Source organism: Lingula anatina, chromosome 3, assembly GCF_051362555.1.
Source record: "Lingula anatina isolate TDL-2025a chromosome 3, LinAna3.0, whole genome shotgun sequence".
Taxonomy (NCBI): Eukaryota; Metazoa; Brachiopoda; class Lingulata; order Lingulida; family Lingulidae; genus Lingula; species Lingula anatina.
Window position 1 is genome coordinate 24,331,330 of NC_141769.1, and position 20,589 is coordinate 24,351,918.

The 20,589-nt window shown below is 35.7% G+C and overlaps 2 protein-coding genes across 2 annotated transcripts; one reads left to right on the forward strand and one right to left on the reverse strand.

Annotated features, from left to right (window-relative positions):
• Nucleotides 1-3,165: 3,165 nt before the first annotated feature.
• On the reverse strand, nt 3,166-5,923 carry LOC147763107 (uncharacterized). Its single transcript, XM_087009060.1, has one exon. The coding sequence runs from the start codon at nt 5,779-5,781 to the stop codon at nt 3,664-3,666; it is 2,118 nt and encodes a 705-aa protein (XP_086865186.1). The 5' UTR covers nt 5,782-5,923; the 3' UTR covers nt 3,166-3,663.
• A 6,736-nt stretch (nt 5,924-12,659) lies between these two features.
• Nucleotides 12,660-19,529, forward strand: LOC106177956 (endonuclease 8-like 3). The gene is made up of 9 exons (XM_013560914.2): nt 12,660-12,857; nt 13,042-13,160; nt 13,584-13,727; nt 14,459-14,636; nt 15,276-15,311; nt 15,600-15,674; nt 16,172-16,332; nt 17,177-17,708; nt 18,102-19,529. The coding sequence occupies exons 1-9, from the start codon at nt 12,759-12,761 to the stop codon at nt 18,255-18,257; spliced, it is 1,500 nt and encodes a 499-aa protein (XP_013416368.2). The 5' UTR covers nt 12,660-12,758; the 3' UTR covers nt 18,258-19,529.
• The last annotated feature ends 1,060 nt before the right edge of the window (nt 19,530-20,589 follow it).

The window sequence follows — 20,589 nt, forward strand, 5'->3', positions numbered from 1 at the left end:
TACATTGGCTGACATTTTAATTCGGTGACAAAATTTACATTTTCTATATTTTGTACAATCTTCTCATTGTCCTGGTCTCGCCGAAAGAGATGTTTCTATACTACACTCCATAACATTCCATAGCGATAACCCTTTTTTGATCTTTTTTCTGCGTTATCTCCAGTTGAGATATAATTGAGTTATAATTTGGACAAGTGTCTAATACGCTTTGCATTAAATCATGGTACTAATTTTAATACTTTCTGTGTACACTGTGTAAGGTACAAGTAATAGATATGTTGATATATTTAGGGTGACACGGTTGACACCTTTGCCTCGTGTATATAATTGATACACAGATAGTTCAGTTATGTATATGTATAAAAATTATGAAATAAATTACACTTTATGTGAGATGGAGTTATTGCATTTGTAATTATTGTTAACAAATTAATTTATACGTCCCCATTGTGACAGGGCAGAAAGCATACAAGAGAATATTACTGTTATACCAATAGTAAATTTGCAGAGTCAGAAAGACAAGGGTAGATAGCCTTCCACCCTCCAGGGTGTACTAAAATTTGCAAATAAGAGCTCATAACAAATGTGTGTCAAATAAATATTAGAAGGGCTCTGATCCATCTACATGAAGCTTTTTATAAAACATACTGTATGATGTTTTCTTTTAGTAGTCAGGGAATCTGTCAATGAAAAAAAAAACTTTTTGTTCAGTAATTTATTAAAATAATACACCTGTTACATATGTTACATATATACAAAGCGCATGAGAGTCGATTTCTGTAATTATTCCAAAACTTTATTTACACTTTTACCGGATATTTATACGCAAATAAAGGTCACGAGAATGATTTGCTTAAAATGATTGCCTGTGCCCTGTTACCACCTAAAATAAAGCGTGAAATACTGAAGATTGTGCTTGCTTATTCGAAGTTTCGATGTGGCATTGATCTTGTATAGCCCAAAACTCGGATCGCTGAACAATTTCCATTTGTCGTAAATTGCGGTGTGTCTTAAGGGCGATAACGACAGTTTGATTTAAATGGTTAAAATCAATGCATTTGAAACGAAAACCTGGCGTTTTCAATGCATAAAAGAAAATCAAAAAAGAACATTCAAGTGGAATAGCAACAATACATGGTATGTACCTGGGAGATTGAAAAAATATTTACATTAGTATAGCCTACGCGTAAACAGCATGGTGACAATCGTTGTGCCTGAACTTTCAGGTCAAGTAAGAGAGGGATTGGGGGAGACCTGAGGAAAGAAAGCATGGGAGGTAACAGGGTAGATGTTTTATCAATAGGGTCGGTATGTGTCGAGATGTAAACAACGTATGATAACAAATGGTGAGCTGCACCTTTTTGACCAGCTGATGATTCTTCTAGTTAAAAACATCGGACCCTGCCCACATAAAAGAGTTAATAATATTGTTTTAACATGTTTATTTAACATGTTGATTAAAAGTACTTAATGACCGCCATAAATATTATGCAAAGGAATTATTTTACATTGGCTGACATTTTAACTCGGTGACAAAATTAAAATTTTCTATCTTTTGTACAATCTTTTCATTTTCCTTGTCTCGCCGAAGGAAATGTTTCTATACTACACTCCATAACATCCCATAGTGATAACCCTTTTTTATCTCTTTTCCGCGTGATCTCCAGTCCTCAGTCTCCATCTACTTCACAGGATGTACTCTGTTGTGTCGAAATTCGCCGTCAAGAAACGTGTAAGTTTTTGACCTTCAAATGGCTAAAATTGTGCATCTTGGTTCAGGTCAAATCTGTAATTTGTCAAGTAAATACGACTGCACCTGTTAACAACTAAAATATAGAGTGTAATACCGATGATTATGTCTGTTTTTTCGAAGTTTTGACAGCGTATCGATTTTGTATTGTCAAAAACTCAGGTCGCTAAATCACCTTCCTTTGTCGTAAAGAACGCCACAAAAATAAAATTCACAAGGGCCTTTGTGTGTATCGTGTTAATCATGAACGTTTTGCTATATATAATGAGACTTACAGTGCCATTTGAAGTTAACATCAAAATGTAAACAATTTTATTCAGGAGCAAATAAAGGCCAAGAGAGCGGTTTGATTTAAATTGTTGAAATCAATGCATTTGGAAAGAAAACACGTTTTCATTGTATAAAAGAAAATCCAAGTGGGGTAGCAACAATATGTACCCGGGGATTTAAAAAAATATTTACATTAGTATTAATTGAAAAAGTGCATGACGGATCTTTACTTACACATTGGCCAATTGTGTTATAATTTAGGCGAGTGTCTGATATTATTAAAGCGTGGTATGAATTTTGAATACTATTTGTGTACACTGTGTACGGTACATGTAGTAGATATGTTGATATATTTAGGGAGACACAGTTGACACCTTCCCTCGTGTATATAATTGATGTACAGATAGTTCAGTTATGTGTATGTATAAAAAATTATGAAATAAATTACACTTTATGTGAGATGGAATTGGATGTCTTTTGTTTCTGTATGAAATTATTGCATTATATATGTTATTATAAATTATATTTAATGTCCCCATCGAGAAAGGGTAAAAGATGAGGTACATTTCTGGATATAAGCCTTAAGAATTAATACCTTGGGGATCACGTTTAGAGAGGCTGCTTGGCAGAGCTGAGAAGACGAACCCGAGGTATGGAAGAGGATTCAGAAGTTGGAGACTTCACCTAGAACATGAAGTTGGCTAGCGTCAACAAATAAACCGCTAAACTGGTCATTATGCACCCTTGGGTTCCCTTTGAACGACTTTACGTAAATCTGACACGAACTGTGGAATTTTGGATAGCGTTATGCGCTGTATAAAAGTTTTCACTGCAATGTGCGCAAAGGACGTTCGCGGAAGATCGTCAGCGGGAGATCGTTACCGATCCGAGCAAGAATTTTAACCCCGCACCCACTCCCCTTGTAAATTAATTTTTTATATATTTTTTCATTTAATTTTTAATCCCCCTACCCTTGATCACAACACCCTGAATTTTTAAAGGAAATTACAGATGGTAATTTTGGCCGGCCTGTACCCCAAATCCTGAGAAAAGCCCTGATAAGTTAACTGTGGTGTACATGAAAATGATCACTCCGGTAGCCCTAGCTGGGAAGCCAATATAATGTAATTGTATAAGTGAACATATAATGGGAGAAATATTAATTTTATTCATGTACCTAAATTATACTTCATTACGCAAAAACTACCCAAATCACTACTTGCACGATAATACATGATCTTATATCATCTTTCCTGAACTGTACACAACTTATTAGATTTTGCAGATGGATTAACATTGATGATAATCTTCATAACATTGTTTACATACAACTGCATGTACAAATTAATATCAAAATACACGTATACTAGGCATCTGTGTTTAATTAAATGTAGTTCGTCCCTTTTTTATTTGCTGAGATGGAGTTTGTAAATAATTTGTTTGCAGCAGTTTCCTACTTTTCAGACAAGGAAAATAGTCGAAAATATCCATTTTGATTATACTGTCTATTGTATTCCTCGGTATGTCTCACATCAGTCAACTGCACATATATTCACGTGGCATAAGTTAAGTGATGTGCAAGTGGTCTCTCCTATCATTCGACATACATTGTAAATATCTATGTTGGATGCTGGGGTCTTTTTCTAAACGGCGCTTTTAACCGATTGTGTACGTAGAAATTCGTCAAAACACATTTTGAAAAGTAGCCAAAGCGCACAATGTTTAGTGGCCGGCCACAAACGGTATGACGTTATAAAACAATGTACAGCAGCCGATTGCTCGTTGATCAACATGAAACTTTGTCCCAGTAGAGCGTATCCAATAGATTCCTCGAAATAATAATCACACTTGATGCATGCCATCCATAATTGGATTATGCCCGCCAAGACTTCACGTATTCGCCTGCTCTCGTCACACTTGTCGTTTGCGATGAGAATCGAGAGAAATATTCCAAACAAACGAGGGTGAATGAAGGGTTGCTCAATCTCTCTGAAGCCATACAATACGTACTGTACTGGTTTAGGCAACGTGCAGAGTAAATCACGTTGATAGTAAACAGGCCAGCAAAATTTTCGATTTTCCAGTACCCAGAGGGCCAACTCCCGTCCGCTTTTATTACCGGACTCCTGTTTTAGCATAGCTTCTATACCTAACCACCGTGACCCTCGGAATTCAGGCAGATATGGAACCCATTGAGCATATGGGTATGAAACGTAGTATTTCAAGTTTTCATCCTTAAGTGCGAGAGCTATGCAAGCTTCGGCGTCTGCAGTTTTACCCCAAGTGTAGTAGAAATTTGCTAATTTCAGTTTGGTGCTTGCCATGTCCAGGTCTTTTGAACAAAGAAGTAATTCTTCAGTATGCTGAAAATTACTCTCCTTATTTCCACTTATTGCACGCACATGCTTGAAGCACCCTTTCATATGTTGCTGCAGCATATGGCAAATCACTGACATATGTTGTCCTACGGATTTATCAGAAATGCTATGACAAAAAATTTGCAGATTCTGTTGCTCTGTAAATGGAAAGAAAGGTATAGTGGATAACGGCACTTTCAAAAGGACGGTGATCCAACCCATCTGTTGTTGTTCTAAGTTTTTGAAGACTTGCAGAGGGGCTGAAAGATTTTCCCTGATGATTGACACCTCTTTGGAAATGCTGTGGCGTTGGGCATCTGACAGGGTGTCAATAAGGTTATTGTCAGGTATGAAATAATGGGGAAGGTTGCGTTCATCAAACCACTTGTGTAACCTCTTGAGGCACATCTCTACACACTGAATAAGATTGTCTCTGCGCCACATGTCACGAGGCGTTTCGTGAACCATCCACAGCATCAGTGTCTTTATGTGATATGATTTGAGGATGTCCTGACGTCCCGTTTTATGCTCAATCAAATTCTTAAGGTGCATGAGTATAAAATGAGCCCTGTGCTGAGTTTCGTTAAATGATCGCACGAGGGTCTGCTCTGCCAAAACCGTTGACAACCTCCACTCGTAGCTTTGATGCTCTAGGCTACTGTTCTTATGGCCGACGGGAACAACATGACAGCCACCTTGTAAAATGATGTCGATATTTTCCTCTGTAGGCCATCCATATTTTCTCACTCGCTCAAACCATTCACTTATACAGTTTGGCCAGCCGTCTACTACAGGGTAAGCCAGTATTATATCTATTTGGTCCATCGCAGGTGATGGATTGCCGAGTTGGCGTGCTCCTGCAAACGGAAAACTAATGCGTAAGCTGGGTCCACGTATCTCAATGGTCCTAGTACCGTAAAACCAGTGGGACGTCTTATCAATGAAATACTTGTGAAATAATTCTGTTGCCGCTTTGCGTGATAAATATCCCGCTTCTTTAGTTGTCAGAGTTTTACCTACTTTGCGCAACTTGCCATAATCAGCATGTGAGTCTGATGTATCGTAGTAATATGTGCACACATCAAGAGGGTTTGTACCCTCTGGAGGATGAAAAGTGAAGTCAGGATGATTGCAGAACACGACGTTTGTATAGTCATACAGCATTAAATCAGAATCAGAACGAAGCATGTCCCCATTTGCGTCCAAACTATGTGAAAAGCTTACCGCGGTACTACCACACTCTTTCCTGAGCATTGTCCCGAGTTGGAAATCTGGCGTGCTCTCATCAATGCCTGTCTTAACGTAGAGAAGCTCTCGAAATTCGTTGCATAAGCCATATCTATCAAGACCGCAATTTACTTCTTCATTTAACGTCTCCAAACGTCCCTTGTCGCTCTCAGCCATAGCTGGTGCCTTAAAAGTTCGAATTAAAATATTGGTTCAGGACAAATTTATAATTTGTCAGGTAGTAACGACTGCACCTGCCCCGTTAACAACTAAAATAAAGCATGGAATACCGAAGATTATATCTGTTTATTCGAAGTTTCTTAGTCGTATAGATTTTTTATTGTCAAACACTCCGGTCGCTAAGTAATTTTCATTTGTTATAAAGTAGGTAAAAAAAATAAAATGCACAAAGACCTTTGTGCGTATCGTGTAAATTACGAACGTTTTGTACAGTGCCATTTGAAGTTGACATCAAAATGTAAGCAATTTTATTCAGGAACTAATAAAGGGTACGGCGACGATTTGTTTTGAGTTGTTGAAATCAATGCATTTGGAAAGAAAATCTGGCGCTTTCAATGTATAAAAAATCCGAAAGGATATTGAAGTGGGATGGCAAACAACATGTTCCTGGGGCTTAAAATATTTACATTAATCTAGCCTAAAATGCGTAAACAGCCCGGTGACAATCGCTCTGTCTAACCTTTCAAGTCAAGTAAGAGAGGGACTGGAGAAGGGGGGGGGGGGGGGGGGGGGGGCAGAGGAGAGAAAACATGGGAGGTAACATGGTATAATTCGTTCGGTATGTGTCGATAAAAAAAATTGAGTGGTTACAAATGTAGGGGATGGGCGGCTGCCCCTTCTAGACACCAGCTGACACCAGTGACATACAGCGGGTGCTGCTCATGTGGGGGAACTATTTGGTATCACTATTGATTTGATGACTGCCAAAATTATTTCGAAAGGATATATTTTTTAATTGGACGATATATTTAATTCGGTGATAAAGCATGCATTTATTATCTTTTGCATACATGTAGTCTTTTCATCGTCCTTGTCTCTTCAACATAATTTATCATATATACTCAACAACATTCTATAATGAGAAAACCTTTTTTTATGCGTGATCACCCGTCTTCAGTCTCCATGTACTCCACAGGTGTGCCAAAATTTACTAAAAAGATATAGCATCGACACAGAAGTCCATCAACGTCTGAATCGTTTAATGGGATATTTCGGAAATAGATTAGGAATCATTTATACCATGCGCAACGCAAATCTCATTCTGTGAGAAAAAGAAAGCTTCTCAAAATATTTTCGCTTAATTTAGAATCGTCTTGCACATTGCACAAATTCGCTATATCTGAGTACATATAGTTTTTTTTTCAATTTTTAGTTATTTTCAACTTTTAACATTGAACAATGACTTAATTACTTTAGGGGCTTTGAAAATCTAGTCCAGCTTTTATATCAATCGGACAGTACTTTCGAAATCAACGATATTTGGATGGGTTGGCGGTCTTAATAAATTAGTTACCAGTTGACAACATTACCTTTAACATTAAAAACATTTCAATTTAGAAAAAATGACATTTACATGAAGTGTAAAAACTGTGGCGTGTTTTAAATCTGGAATATATGTTTATCGCAAAATTTATATCTTCACGTATATGTGTACTTGTGGCATGCAGGCTTTGTATTAGACCAAGAAGTTGTCATGAAAACGGAATCAAACGAATAAAAGGATTGGGAGTTGTTTAGTGTAAGTTAAATTTCTTAAAGAGCCAACGAGTGTAGAAATTGTTTTCTTGGTAGGAAAAGATGGAACATGTCAAAGTCCCATATAGCTCGATTTGATTGGTTAACTGCTCAATATATTTGCAAGTTTCTGACACGTGTAAAACACATGCAAACTAAGGTTGAATGTGGTCCAAGCATGAGTATTTCAAATAGTATTTTGAATATTTTAAATTGAAAACAAGTCTCTTAGAGATTGCATAATAAGGAAATGTTGAATGGTGGTTTGCAGCATGAGGCTGGAAAATTCTTGGTAAGCAGACAAAGACAATGGAAAGAAATCATGTAAATGTATGATCAGTACGCAGAAATAGAGAATAAATACTTGTGAAATTGTATTAAAAGAGAGTCGGTGAAGTAACGTTCGAAAGTTCCAGACCGTCGTTATTCCTCACTTATAACAGCATTATAGAGAAAGTAAAGCAATTGTTGCTGATGCGCCGTGACATAAATAATACAAATTATCTCATTTTTTGCTTCTTGTATCTAAATTATACATCACTACACAACAACTATAAAAAATTCTTCTTGCACTTCTCTCAAAATGCCATGAAAGGTCTACTCTCGGCATTTTCTAAAGATGCACTATTACCCTTCCCCAGTGTGTCATTAATTTATCTAAATAACATTGGTTCCTAACATTAACAAATGACATTGACTAGATTTTATTCTTTGATGCATTTGGATTGGTTGGCGTTTATGATACATACATTAGACTGACAATATCTGCTATTATAAATAAATAAATAAATAAATAAATAAATTGTAGCTCGCAGGGGTCACAGAAAAACGAGGCAACTGACAACGGGCATATTCCTTTACTTGAGCTTTATTCAAATATTCTCAGGTTGAAACAGCCGCGTAACTAAAACAAAGAAAATACAATTGTCACTTATTTGTCTAGCTGGTTTCACCACTTCTCACATAACATCTGAGTTTATAATACAAATTACAAATTAAAATACATTTAGCAACCAGGTTATTAATTAATAAAATTATATAATATAAACAGAGAAATACTGATATTATACATTATGTACAAAATTGGCATAAAATCTTACCATTATGCCTCTACTGGGTAAATACAAATAATGCCACTGCATTTTTGCACCTCTGCACTCCTCTGCAGCACACACCTAACTGACCCATACTCTACTGGGTGTGACAACTAGGACTGTTCACTTATGCTAATGGGGTCCTTTTATTAAAGGAATGTGATAGATGTGCGTGCTCAGCATATCTGATGCAATAAACCATAAACAAAGTTTGATACAATCATTTTGTTCTTACATAAATAATTGGCGAACCCTTGTGTATGAACAACGTGCTTTGTCTTTTGGATAGTCCCGGTCTGTTTTTTTTTTTTTTTTTGTAAACCAAATAATTCATGTACACGTGGGTTTATATATTAACTATGACACAAACACATACATACAGTATTTCAGTACGCATGTAGACTTTACTGCACTTGACTTGAATGTGAACAGCATTTAAGAGTAAAAACTAATTATCATGTAAGTTGGTGTTATATAATAATACCAAAGACCTACACGTATAGTTATTGGAATAGATTAAGATATCATATTTGTAGTCATATATCTAAATTATACTTACTAACATAACATTACATAGCATATAATCCTACATACCCTTGCAAGCAATTTTGCCAAAATTCCAAATTTTGGAGACAAGTTACCATCAATCAACATTCAACTTAACGATGTTCACATACTTTTAACACACCTATCTTCGTTGACTTTGACACTTCCTACTAAGATGACGTCTGCTCAATAAATTTAGATATAGGGGCTTATATGAGAATAATTGATATTTGTTTGCATTCGGATCCTACTTAGCGGCTTGAAGGCAAGGAATGCTCCTTTCAAATGGAAATTTAGCGTGCTTTCGATTTTTTCATTAATATACCACCTCACATTCAAATATACAAATATCAAAATATTATGCACTTGCCGTAAAACAGCCATGATTCCTCTAATTATTAGCAATCTATAGTTAATACAATATCTTTTACTTCGTTCAAATCGGTAAGTTCCACAGTTGGTGTTTTTGCCATATGAATATATTGTAAATAAAACTTAATTATATCTCCGCAAGACACATTATGCAAAGCAGCCATATCGCACAGTTTTCAGTGGTCGTCCACAAACGGTAGGACGTTATGAAACAGATAACAGCACCCGCTTTGTTATTGTTCATCATGTGAATTTGTCCCAGAAGAGCGTATCCAATCGCTTTCTCGAAACGCAGATAAACACTCTTGTCACATGCCTCCTGTAATTCTCGCATGCGCTCAGAGACTTCAGTCTCTCGGCTGCTCTCGTGGCACGTGTCGTTGGCAATGAGAATCGCCAGAAATTTCCCAAACACAAGTGGGTGGATGAAGGGCAGTTCTCTTGGATGTTTTCCTGTGGCAGCGTGGAAAACGTATTGCACTTGTTCAGGCAAAGTGCAGAGAAACGCTGGTGGATAGTAAACAGGCCAACAAAAAATGCGTTTTTCCAGTATCCAGAGAACTAAATCCCGTCCCCTACTAATACCTGATTCTTGCTCAAGCATACCGTCTATTTCTCTGCCCTGCTTGTCCAAAAATGGGCGGTCGTGCTTAGATATCCATGGGCCCTTTGGATATAATATGTAATATTTCAAGTTTCCATCTTCCAGCGCGAGTGTGATGTACTTTCCGGCGCTTTCAAAATGCTTGGTGGCACCTGCAGCGTTGCCGATGGCTTTTGCAGTTTTACCCCAAGTGTAATAGAAATTCGCTAGTTTGAGTTTGTTACTTGCCATGTCCAGGTCAACAGAAGAAATAAATATTTGTTCAGTTTTCACAAAATCGCTTTCTACATTTCCCTTTAGGGCGCGCACATGACTGTTGCATCCTTCAATGTGCTGCTGTAGCCTTTCCAAAATCCGTGACATGTGTTGCCCTAAAGATTTATCAAAAACGCTGTGACAACATCTTTGCATATTTTGCTGAGCGATCAAGTTCTCCTTTCGTAAGAAAGGCATATCTAAGCAAATACTGGTTAAAACGGGGGTGACGCTGAGCATATTAAATTCTTGCAAATTTTTGATGACTTGTAGAGGACCTGTAAGATTGCCCCTGATGAATGACAACTCTTTGGAAATACTCTGGTGTTGTTTAACTGTCAGGGTGTCAATAAGGTTATTATCAGGCATGAAATAAAGTGGAAGGTAGCCATCATCAAACCACTTGAGAAACCTCTCGAGGCACTTCTCTACACACTGAATAAGATTGTCTCTGCGCCACATGTCACGAGGCGTTTCGTGAACCATCCACAGCATCAGTGTCTTTATGTGATACGATGTGAGGATTCCCTGACGCCCAGTTTTCTTTTCGATCAAAGTCTTGATGTATTTCAGTATAAAATGAGCTCTGTGCTGAGTATTAGTAAATGACCGCACGAGGGTCCGCTCGGCCAAAACCGTTGAAATCCTCCACTCGTATCTATGACGCTCGGGACTACTGTTCTTATGGCCGATCGGAACAATGTGGCAGCCATCTTGCAAAATGGCTGCGATATTTTCTTCCGTAGGCCATCCATGCACCCTCTCTCGGGTGAGCCAACCTTTTAGACAGTCCGGCCAGCCGTCTACCACAGGGAAAGCCAGTACTGTGTCTGAATCGGCTGTCCAATGTGGGCTGCTGCCGTCGCTTTTAGGGACAGGTTGAAAACTAACGTAGGAGGAGGGGCCATGTCTCTCAGTTTCTGAAGCGTCTTTGTTACTCTGCCTTGACTTGTGAAACTCCGCTGCTACTTCTTCGCTTGACAAGAACTCCTCTTTCTCAATTGCTGCGGTTGCGCCTACTGGGCGTAACTTGCCGTAACCGACATGTGAGTCTGATGTATCGAAGTAATATGTACGCACATCAGCTGGGTTTGTATCCTTTGGAGGGTGAAAAGTGAATTGAGGATCATTGCAGAATACGACGTCTGTATAGTCATACACCATTAAATCAAAGTCAGATGGAACACGTCGCCCTTCTTCGTCCAAACCATAGGGAACGCTGTCCCCTTTGCTGCCACAGTGTTTCTTGATACAAGACCCGGATTGTAAAATTTCAAATATGTCTGTTCTCAGGTAGTTCAGCTCTCGGGCTGCTCGGCATAAACCAAACCTATCAAGTCCCCTGTTTATTTCGTCATTTAAAGTCTCCATATTGCCCATGTTGCTCTCTGCCATTGCTGGCGTCTTGATTTTCGAATTCAAGGTTCGAAAGATAATAAAGAATTTGTCAGGTGATGACGACTCCCCTATGTTACGACGAAGATAAAGCGTGTAATACTGTATAATCTCTGCGTCAACAGACTTGAGGAGGTCAAGGTTTCGACGTCGTATTGATTTTGTATTAACAAAAACCCAGGTCGCGTTTTCAATTGTCATAAAGTAGGTCACAACAAAATACATGCACATAGCTATAGGGGCTCTGTGTAAGGAGGTATGGTGTCAGTTCACGTACGTTTTGCTGTTAAGTCATTTACATATATTTTGATATTATGACTGAATAAATTTTTCAATTTCTTTATTATTCTTTACCGAAATGTTGTGTGACATATACACTGAGCAGAATGATTTCGAAATTGTGATGGTAGGCCTACGGTGTTATAATTATTATTTGAAAATGTATCTGTTTATGTATTCACATGTATGGGGAGGAAGCGACGACTAAATTATTGTAATCGAAGAGTTGTAGTCTTTTTGACAACTTGTTGTCATTACCACGGTAGGCCTATGTTAATTTTATTTCTCTCTCGTGGACACTGAACAATTCAACATTTTTTGCACAACTAACACAATCTACAAATCATTATATACTGGATTGCTGTTCATATCGACTACTCTTGTGACCAGCCACTGACAAATTATTGCTTGCAAAAAAAAAAAAAAATAAATAAATAAATAAAAAAAAAAAATTATCGCAAGTCTATTTGTCTGCTCGCTGGCGAGTTTGTACGTTTGTTGGTGCTCAAATTTTATCGACCTTTATCCGGCGATAAAGGCAACAATTTCGAATTTTTTTGTATAAATTTAGTTTGTTTACATTTTCTTGATATCAGTTTTGTTCTTGAATACGTTTATTAGCAATCGTAAATTTCAAGAGCATATTTTCTATTCAGGAACAGCGTTCAATGTTTAAGTTACCGAAAACTTGGACCCATAAAACAAGGCTCCAAGCCAACCAACTGCAAACGTCGAATACAATCAGCGATATGAAACAATGCACCTCAGCGCCCCCTATCGACAAGAGTGGCGGGAAAAATAAAAGTGTTGTGTAATTCACATTTCCTGGTGTGTCAAACCGCGTGCTGCAGAATATGGTTGAAGGACCAGGATGCATGATCAAAGGAGAGAAGATCAGAGCTAGGTTAAGAGGACAGAAAGTGAAGAGAATAGCGGGCAATGCAACTAAAATGGTAACTTTAACACTTCGACTACACGTTCGATCAGACTTGTTAGTTAGGAAACGCCAAAGCTAGTAAGGTCGGTGGAAACATTTGATTTATTCCGGACGTTTGCCCCATTGTGTTTAAAAAATTATCGTTTATGATCCAACTACCAAGCTAATGAATATCTTGCTCAGTGTATATTTGTTTTCAGAAAGCCAAAAAGCTCCCGGATGGTGGCTCCCAGTTTGACCAGTTTATTGGTCTCACTCTTCAAGATGTGCAGACTCTTGGGAAGGAACTGTTCATGTATTTTGGTGAAATGTGCCTTAGGTGAGGTCGAGAAAAAATTCCCTGGATTTGTTATAATCTCTTTGTATTTGTTGCTTTAAGCTGTAGGATTATTTGCACTAATACATGAAAATGAGTTTTAAACTTGGATTTTGAATATTGCTGTTAAAATCATGATTATGTACGTTAACCTAGTAAAAAGCAGGCAGGGTCTAATTCCTCCCTTCTGAATTAAATGAATTCTGTTAATATGGAAATTAATGACACCAAAAGTAAATTTAAAATGGGGGTGAGGGGGGATGAATAGAAAGAAAATCTGATAAAATAAAGCAGTGGTAAATATTAATAAATAATGAAATCATTGAATCCAGTCCATATATTGAAAAAAATTACAAAAGGTAAATAGAAATTGAATGCTGAATACTTAATGTCTCATGAATATATATGCAACTTCATATGTGGCAGGATCCACTTCCTAATGGCAGGGTCATTTCGTGTGAATGGCCAGCAACTGGACAATGACTACTCCAAGGTTGCCGAGACAGCTAGTCTAGAAATACAGATGTCACAGGATGTGCTCACTTTATACAAGTCTGGTGTTGAAGTACGGTAAGCAGGGTTAGATAAATTAGCTGTGTGGCTTATTTTACAAACCATCCTAAGTCATTCCTAGCATAGATTGTTATGAATTAAAGCTGATCAAGGTCTTCTTTCATGAAGAATATAAATGAAAGAAGAATAAAGTAAATAAATTTACAAAACAATACAAAATAAACAATCAAACAACAACAAAAGCAAATGTTTTACCAAGACTAGCATCCTTTTCTTCTTTAATTAATTCTAACATTTGTGATTGGCATGATTAACTTCAGGTCACTGAAGTTCAGAAACAACAACAGAGCATGTACAGTATGGATGTTTGAAATATGGAAGTTAGCCTACCTCAGCTTTGAAAATCTGTAAAATTTTACAGTAATTGTTTTATCTTTTCATTGATACAAAAAATTGTGAATTTTACAAATTCCGTATTTTAAGTCACAATTTCTTAAAATTAGAACAGTACTATTATTTAGTGGTAGCAACAGAATTAAACATCTCTACATTTGTGGATCTTTAACTGCAAAGAACAGAGCTATAGAGTAACCTGATTTTTAATTTTGTTGCTTCGATCCATGCTCAATAGTTATGTTCTAATTCATGAAATTATGACTTGAAAATTACCGTCTTCATTGCTATTTATCCAAATATAATTTTTCTGATCATGAAATCATGTATCTGAAAGTTTGATAATTTTTGCCCATTGAAAAGTTTGTGCATTTTCCTTTCTTTGTCACACTTAGTCTGTCAGCAGAGTGCAGAGGACGATATGAGCAGCTAAAGAGCCAAGATATCTGCTCCCCTTCCTTTAACCACACCCAAGCTACGGCAGCTGTGGCCGCAGAGAAGGACAGAATGGCATGTGACGTTTTGCTGGACCAGACTATACTCCCTGGTGTGGGGAACATCATCAAAAATGAGGTATGGACATATGTGACATTGGATTTTAGTTATTTTTTAAAAAAGAAATATAGATCTGGCATCTGCTCTTGACAAAATAAATTTTGGTGGTTAAGCAAGGGGCAATATATTTTTGCAAGTGACAGTAATTAAAATTGAACTTAATACATTGTGTATTCATACACTTAAGCAAAATTCAATATATGTATCAGATAACATTTGTATAGGCAGTGTACATATAATATACGCAGAAATTCAATTTTTCCTTACTTTTTAACCTTTACTCTTTCAAGTTTGTAGCTCATAAATGCCCTGTAACTAGATTTTTAAGGAATTGTTTTTCTGTACTGAAGTTTAATTATATGATTTTATTCACTAATTTAAAATAGACATCAGCACAAGCTACTTTCATTGGAAGTAAGAAAATTTACAAGTGAAACCGTAAAAAAACAGCTGAAAGCTTATTCTTAAAAAAAAAAATAGTAAAAATAAATAAATAAATCAATAAATAAGGAATGAAAATAACATGTTGAGATAAAATAACCATTATCATTAATTTTATGAAGTCCATGATATATTATTGTTTTGATTTACAGATATCTATATATTCGTTCTTATTTAAAATGAGAATTCCATTTATCTAATGCTCTTTTTTCTCAGGCTCTCTTTGATAGTGGAGTTAAACCAGATACAAAGGTAACAAAATAAATTTACTTATTGTTAATTTTATCTCTTTCAGCTGTGATTTCAAATTTATTTATTAGTTCAAATTAGTTGTAGTTAATTGAATGATTTTAGGTTAAATTTATAATATTTGTGAGCATTGTTGAGGAGTTTGTATAGAGCAGTTTTAAGTAATAATGATGATTGGGTTATAATTTGGTTTTGTAAGTACATTAGCTCAGATATAATATATGTGGCTGAATTTTGAGTAGCTTGTGTCAGCTTGCACCTGATTAATTGCTGATCTTTTCTGCCTTTCAGATCTCTGCACTTACAGAGGCTCATGTTTCCTTCCTGGTAAAAATGACCAGAGATTACTCCATGGTGTTTTTAGAAGTGAGTGATAAAATATGTGGTCCATGAACAGTCTGTACTAAAACTTTTCCCACCTACTTTTACTTTAACTTGGAGCTAAAATCTACTATTAACTGACTCAAAGCAGATAAAGTGGTCATGAATTAGACAGATTTACAAAAATTTGACTGGATTTTATGGACAAACTTTTTATTTTACTGCTTTTTGGTGTGGGGGTGGTATTGATGTCACAGACCGAAAAAATGATTTTTTAGCTTTTTTTCATGCTGGGAAGATATATTTCTACACTTCACTGGCAGGGGGATGGTGGCAGTTTACTAATTTACAAGCATTAAATCTCTTGACTCTGCCAGTGTATTTGAAGATTTTGTCTTAGTATTATCTTAAAGTTTGTGTTTATTATAAAGAACAAGTAGTTTTTATGTTTTTGTACACAAAAATAGTTACTCTACCCTCAGTTCAACCAGTCTTATCGTTCACAATAATAATGTTCAATTGTTTTTGTGATCATTTTCCAGTGTAGAAGAAAAGGGACCAAACTCCCCTGTAAGATATATAACAGACATAAATGTACAGAATGTGGAAACAAGGTGACCATCACACGGATGGGGGAAAATGAGAGAATGACCTATTTCTGTGACAGTTGTCAGGTCAACGACCTTCAGAAAAAGCAGTCAAGGTAAAAATGTTTATAATCTTTTGCAAAGATAGGAATACAAATTGTACTTATCATAATTTTAGCTACAATGTATTAACATGTAACATTTGAAATGTTTAATGCTAATTTGAATATATTACCGTTTATAATTTTTTAAAATAAATTTTTATCATTTGTTTATCTCTTATATTGCCTATACACTGCTGCTTCAGCTGCCTACATGATTTTGTCCTACATGTTGTCGTCATTTGACTCTGACTTACAGATTAACATATCAAGGGGTGATTGGTTGAAGTACGAGAAAATAAACCAATTGCCTAGGACTTGGTTCACATGAAAAATCTATTTTCTAAAAATCTATTTTCTGTTCGCGGTATCTTGTGATTATGGTCTGTGCCCTGAATACCCCGCGGCGTAATTACTAGCAGCGCGAGCCAGTTACTTCCAAAGCTGTAATTAATTCTCGGCTGCGCTCGGAGTGATCACAAGATACCGCGAATAGAAAATAGATTTTTAGAAAATAGATTTTCATGTGAACGGAGTCTAGGTCTAATTGACCTTCGCATTGAACTTGTGGGCAATCATGTGACCTGTGAAAACTGTAAAACTTGTATTTTTTGTTTATTTTTTTTCCTGATGTGACCATACCATCACCAGTCAGAAGTCGGTAATGAAAAACAATTTTTTTATTTTGGTCAGTTTGAAGTCCATGGGGTTTGAGAAAGTAATAAAAATAATCTGCCATACTCTCAAGTGAAAAACTATTTGCAGATATGAAATTTTAAGAGCCAAAAGATGTACATGTATGGTTTGATACATCAGTTTGGTTCCATGTGGTGAAATGAATATTTAAACACCATTTCAGGCACCTACCTTCCAAGAACAGCCTCTTAGGTTGGGTCAGTGGTGTTGCATCAAACAAACAGCAGTGGGGGTGTCCAGTCTGTACTCTCCTCAATGCTTACAATAGACTGACCTGCTCTGCTTGTGGTCATAAGAAAAGTGACCACCAGAATGACCCATCAAAGTCGACCACAGAGTCCTGTGATAGACCCGAAAAATGTAATGAAAATCCAAAACTTGGGATAAAGCGTTGTGCTGGGAAGGATAATAGTTTAGAATTGCCAGCATCTAAAAAGAGTAAAGTTGCAACAGTAGATAGGAAACTGTTTGTTGGCAGTCCTGTTAATGAGCAGGAACAACAGCCAAGCAGTGGGACACAACAAGAACTGTTACAAAAACAACAAAAGCCACCAAGTCAAAAAAGTTCAATTCCCATGTGCACCAAACATAACAAGCCATGTGTCATGAGGGAAGTGAGAAAAAAAGGTGAAAATCAAAAGAGGGTTTTCTTTGCCTGTTCTCTGCCTAGAGGAAAACAGTGTGATTTTTTTAAGGTAAGATGAAGATTTCCTATTTTTTTGAAAATATGAGAAATAATTTAAAGGGGAAGTAAATAAAAGTAACAAAATATTTTGTGCTAGAAAAAACTTTGTTTTTAATATATGTAAAATACTAATTAGAAAATTAAATGATATTTCTAATTATTATAAGTCAAGTTTAGAAAACTTAATTTTGAATTGGAAAAGAGTTTTACAATTTTTTTTTGTATTAATTCTTTCAAAAAGAGTGAAAAGGAATGTCTCTGTAAGAGGAAGCAGAGTAGTGACCATAATTGGTATCTGTAATATTATGCATAATTTTTTCAAAATATTATTTTTGTCTTCATGGTTCTACATATAAATATGTTTTCATAATAAACTGGTCTTTGCATTTATTTGTCATTTCAGTGGGCAGATGAAGCATTCCCGCTGTGTGAACACAACAAAAGATGCGTTATAAGGACTGTATTCAAACAAGGAGTTAATAATGGCAGAAAGTTCTTTGCTTGCACAGCATCCAAAAATAAACAGTGTGGTTTCTTTCAGTGGGCAGAGGGGTATTGACTATATTATTTACACTATTCATAAAATAATATTTGCATTTATATGGTAGAAGTATTTTATAATATAATAAGATAATAAAAAAAAAACTTGTATGCATTAATTTTCTTTGTGTCAGGTACTCAAGAAAGAACCATTTATAGTATCATATTTTTGTTTTACTTAATACTTGTTTCTTTGTTTCTTTCTTTTCTTTGTTTCTTTGTTTCTTTTTTTTTGGGGGGGGGGTGTTAAAATCCAGGTTTCCTTTCAAAATCAATATGACTGATCCATGTTTTAAATAAGTTCATTTTTTAAAAATTTATTTACTTTTGCAACATTTTCCCTGCTTGATGTCAGTATATTTGCCAGTTTTGCTGTTTTTTTTTAATCAAAGACTTATTTTGGTGTATCAGTCTGGACAGATATGAAAATTATAACAAAGTTAATTTTTGTAAAGCTTGGATTAATGCCTCAGAAGTATTGTAAGAGTTCTTCTGCAGTGGCAGTTTTCTTTACACTTACACATTGATTGTGATATGTTCTCATGTCATTTGAGGAATGATATAAAGATAAAGTTTGTTACATTGTATTTTAAATAGTATGGGTGAAGCCAAGAGGGGTGGTTTCAAGAAGCCGGTTTTTGGCTGAACTTATGGCCTTGGAGAACATATCGACTAAGTTGTCTTCTTAATGACCATTTCCCTTTCCTTTCTGCATTTAACCCAAGATCTTTGAGCAAATTTTGATTATCTTCATAGAGCTTTTCACTTGCAATGCAATGGTGACAGCTGCCCATATATGAATGCCACACACATTTGTTGTGTTCTCTTGAAAGGTTTAGATCAATATTGCAGAGTTGACTGTAAAGACCAGTATCTCATTTCGACTCTTAAGTCTAGCTTAAGACTTTAAAATAAATTAAGGACACGATCCCTTGATGCTTTCTAATGATTCTTATTATAAGGTGATAATAGTATGCATAACCAGTGTATCAGTGAAAATTATTAATAACTCTAGTAATCTTACCAAACTTATGTAACTTTTTGCCAGAGGTTACAAAATTAAAGGTACACCATATACATTTTAAAATGTCCATAAGTCATATTCACATATTTGGCATTTAAAAATGTGGATAGGATATTTATAAGCGTCGTTATTTTCTTATATGAGGTTATAGTTTAAGTTTTTAAAACAACCAATAATATTTAATATAAATATGTCGCGTAATTTTTTTGACAATATCTATATTTTTAAATTGTGCAGACATGAATAAATTTTTGGAAGGGACCAGTATACCAGTAGTTCAAGATTTGTGATTCAATAATTGCCCACCCTGATCTTCCTTCAGTAGGTGTTTATTTACCTCAATTCAGTTGTGAATATGTCTTCAATCATTATATACATGTACTTGTGCATCAGCATCTGTTTAATTCACTTAACCATTGCTTTTATATTGTGCACTAAAAATAGTTTAAAATTGATGACTGGATATATCAATAAATATGTTCAAAATAAAAACGAAAAATTTAACAATGTGAATTTTAAAAGTAAACTATATTTGTTGATTGTTTTTTGACATCTGTTATACATTTCTTGAAGAAAAAAATTAAAGAACAAAAATGGCAAAATTTTAGCATTACTAACTTTTTGATATGCCTGTAGTTATTAATATTTCTACTTGTTGTAGTAAAATTGTTCCAGACATCTAGCATAATGTTTCAAGAATGATTTAAAATTTTTAATAAGTTAAATGTTATCAGTTTTGCCTTTAAAAAATAGACTTCTTTTTGTAATAAGTTTAAATCACTAGCCCATCTCCATTCACAGACATTTCATTCAAATACGTATATATATTGCTACTAGGGCCTACGTAAAGACTGTTATAACCACAAAAATCAATTTTAATATAAAATGAAACAAAAGAAAAATACAAAAAAAAAAAAAAAAAAAAAAAAAAAAAAACCAGAAATCTTTTAACATAAAACAACTCTGCACCAGGCGAAGTACCCACTCTGAAAAGCACCATATCAACGTCAGGAGATAACCTGTGTTGACTTGACCTCAGAACGGGCTAGGTTTTCCCGCACTTGAGCTGCTGCCATCAAAACAATAAATCCCTAGCCTGACCTCGATGTACGCCCAATTAGTCTATTCTTAAAATAAGTGTGCCGTCGCCTTCTAACAGTATATCAATAAAATGAATATAAGATGTGCTAGAAGACCCCCAAATGAACCATATTTAACGCGTTGTACAGACTGAACAGTTATATTAATGTGTGGTGTTGCGGATTGTGCGGTTGTAAACAAGGTGAACGCCGACATATTGTTTAGTTAATTTACACGTCTAAATTCA

What these genes read in the sequence shown, in the direction of transcription:
- LOC147763107 (XM_087009060.1), bottom strand. Translation starts at nt 5,781, where the DNA reads ATGGCTGAGAGCGACAAGGGACGTTTGGAGACGTTAAATGAAGAAGTA.
- LOC106177956 (XM_013560914.2), top strand. Translation starts at nt 12,759, where the DNA reads ATGGTTGAAGGACCAGGATGCATGATCAAAGGAGAGAAGATCAGAGCT. An exon ending in GGAACATCATCAAAAATGAG is followed by an intron (nt 14,637 to 15,275) that starts GTATGGACATAT and finishes CTTTTTTCTCAG; the next exon opens with GCTCTCTTTGATAGTGGAGT. An exon ending in ACTCCATGGTGTTTTTAGAA is followed by an intron (nt 15,675 to 16,171) that starts GTGAGTGATAAA and finishes ATCATTTTCCAG; the next exon opens with TGTAGAAGAAAAGGGACCAA.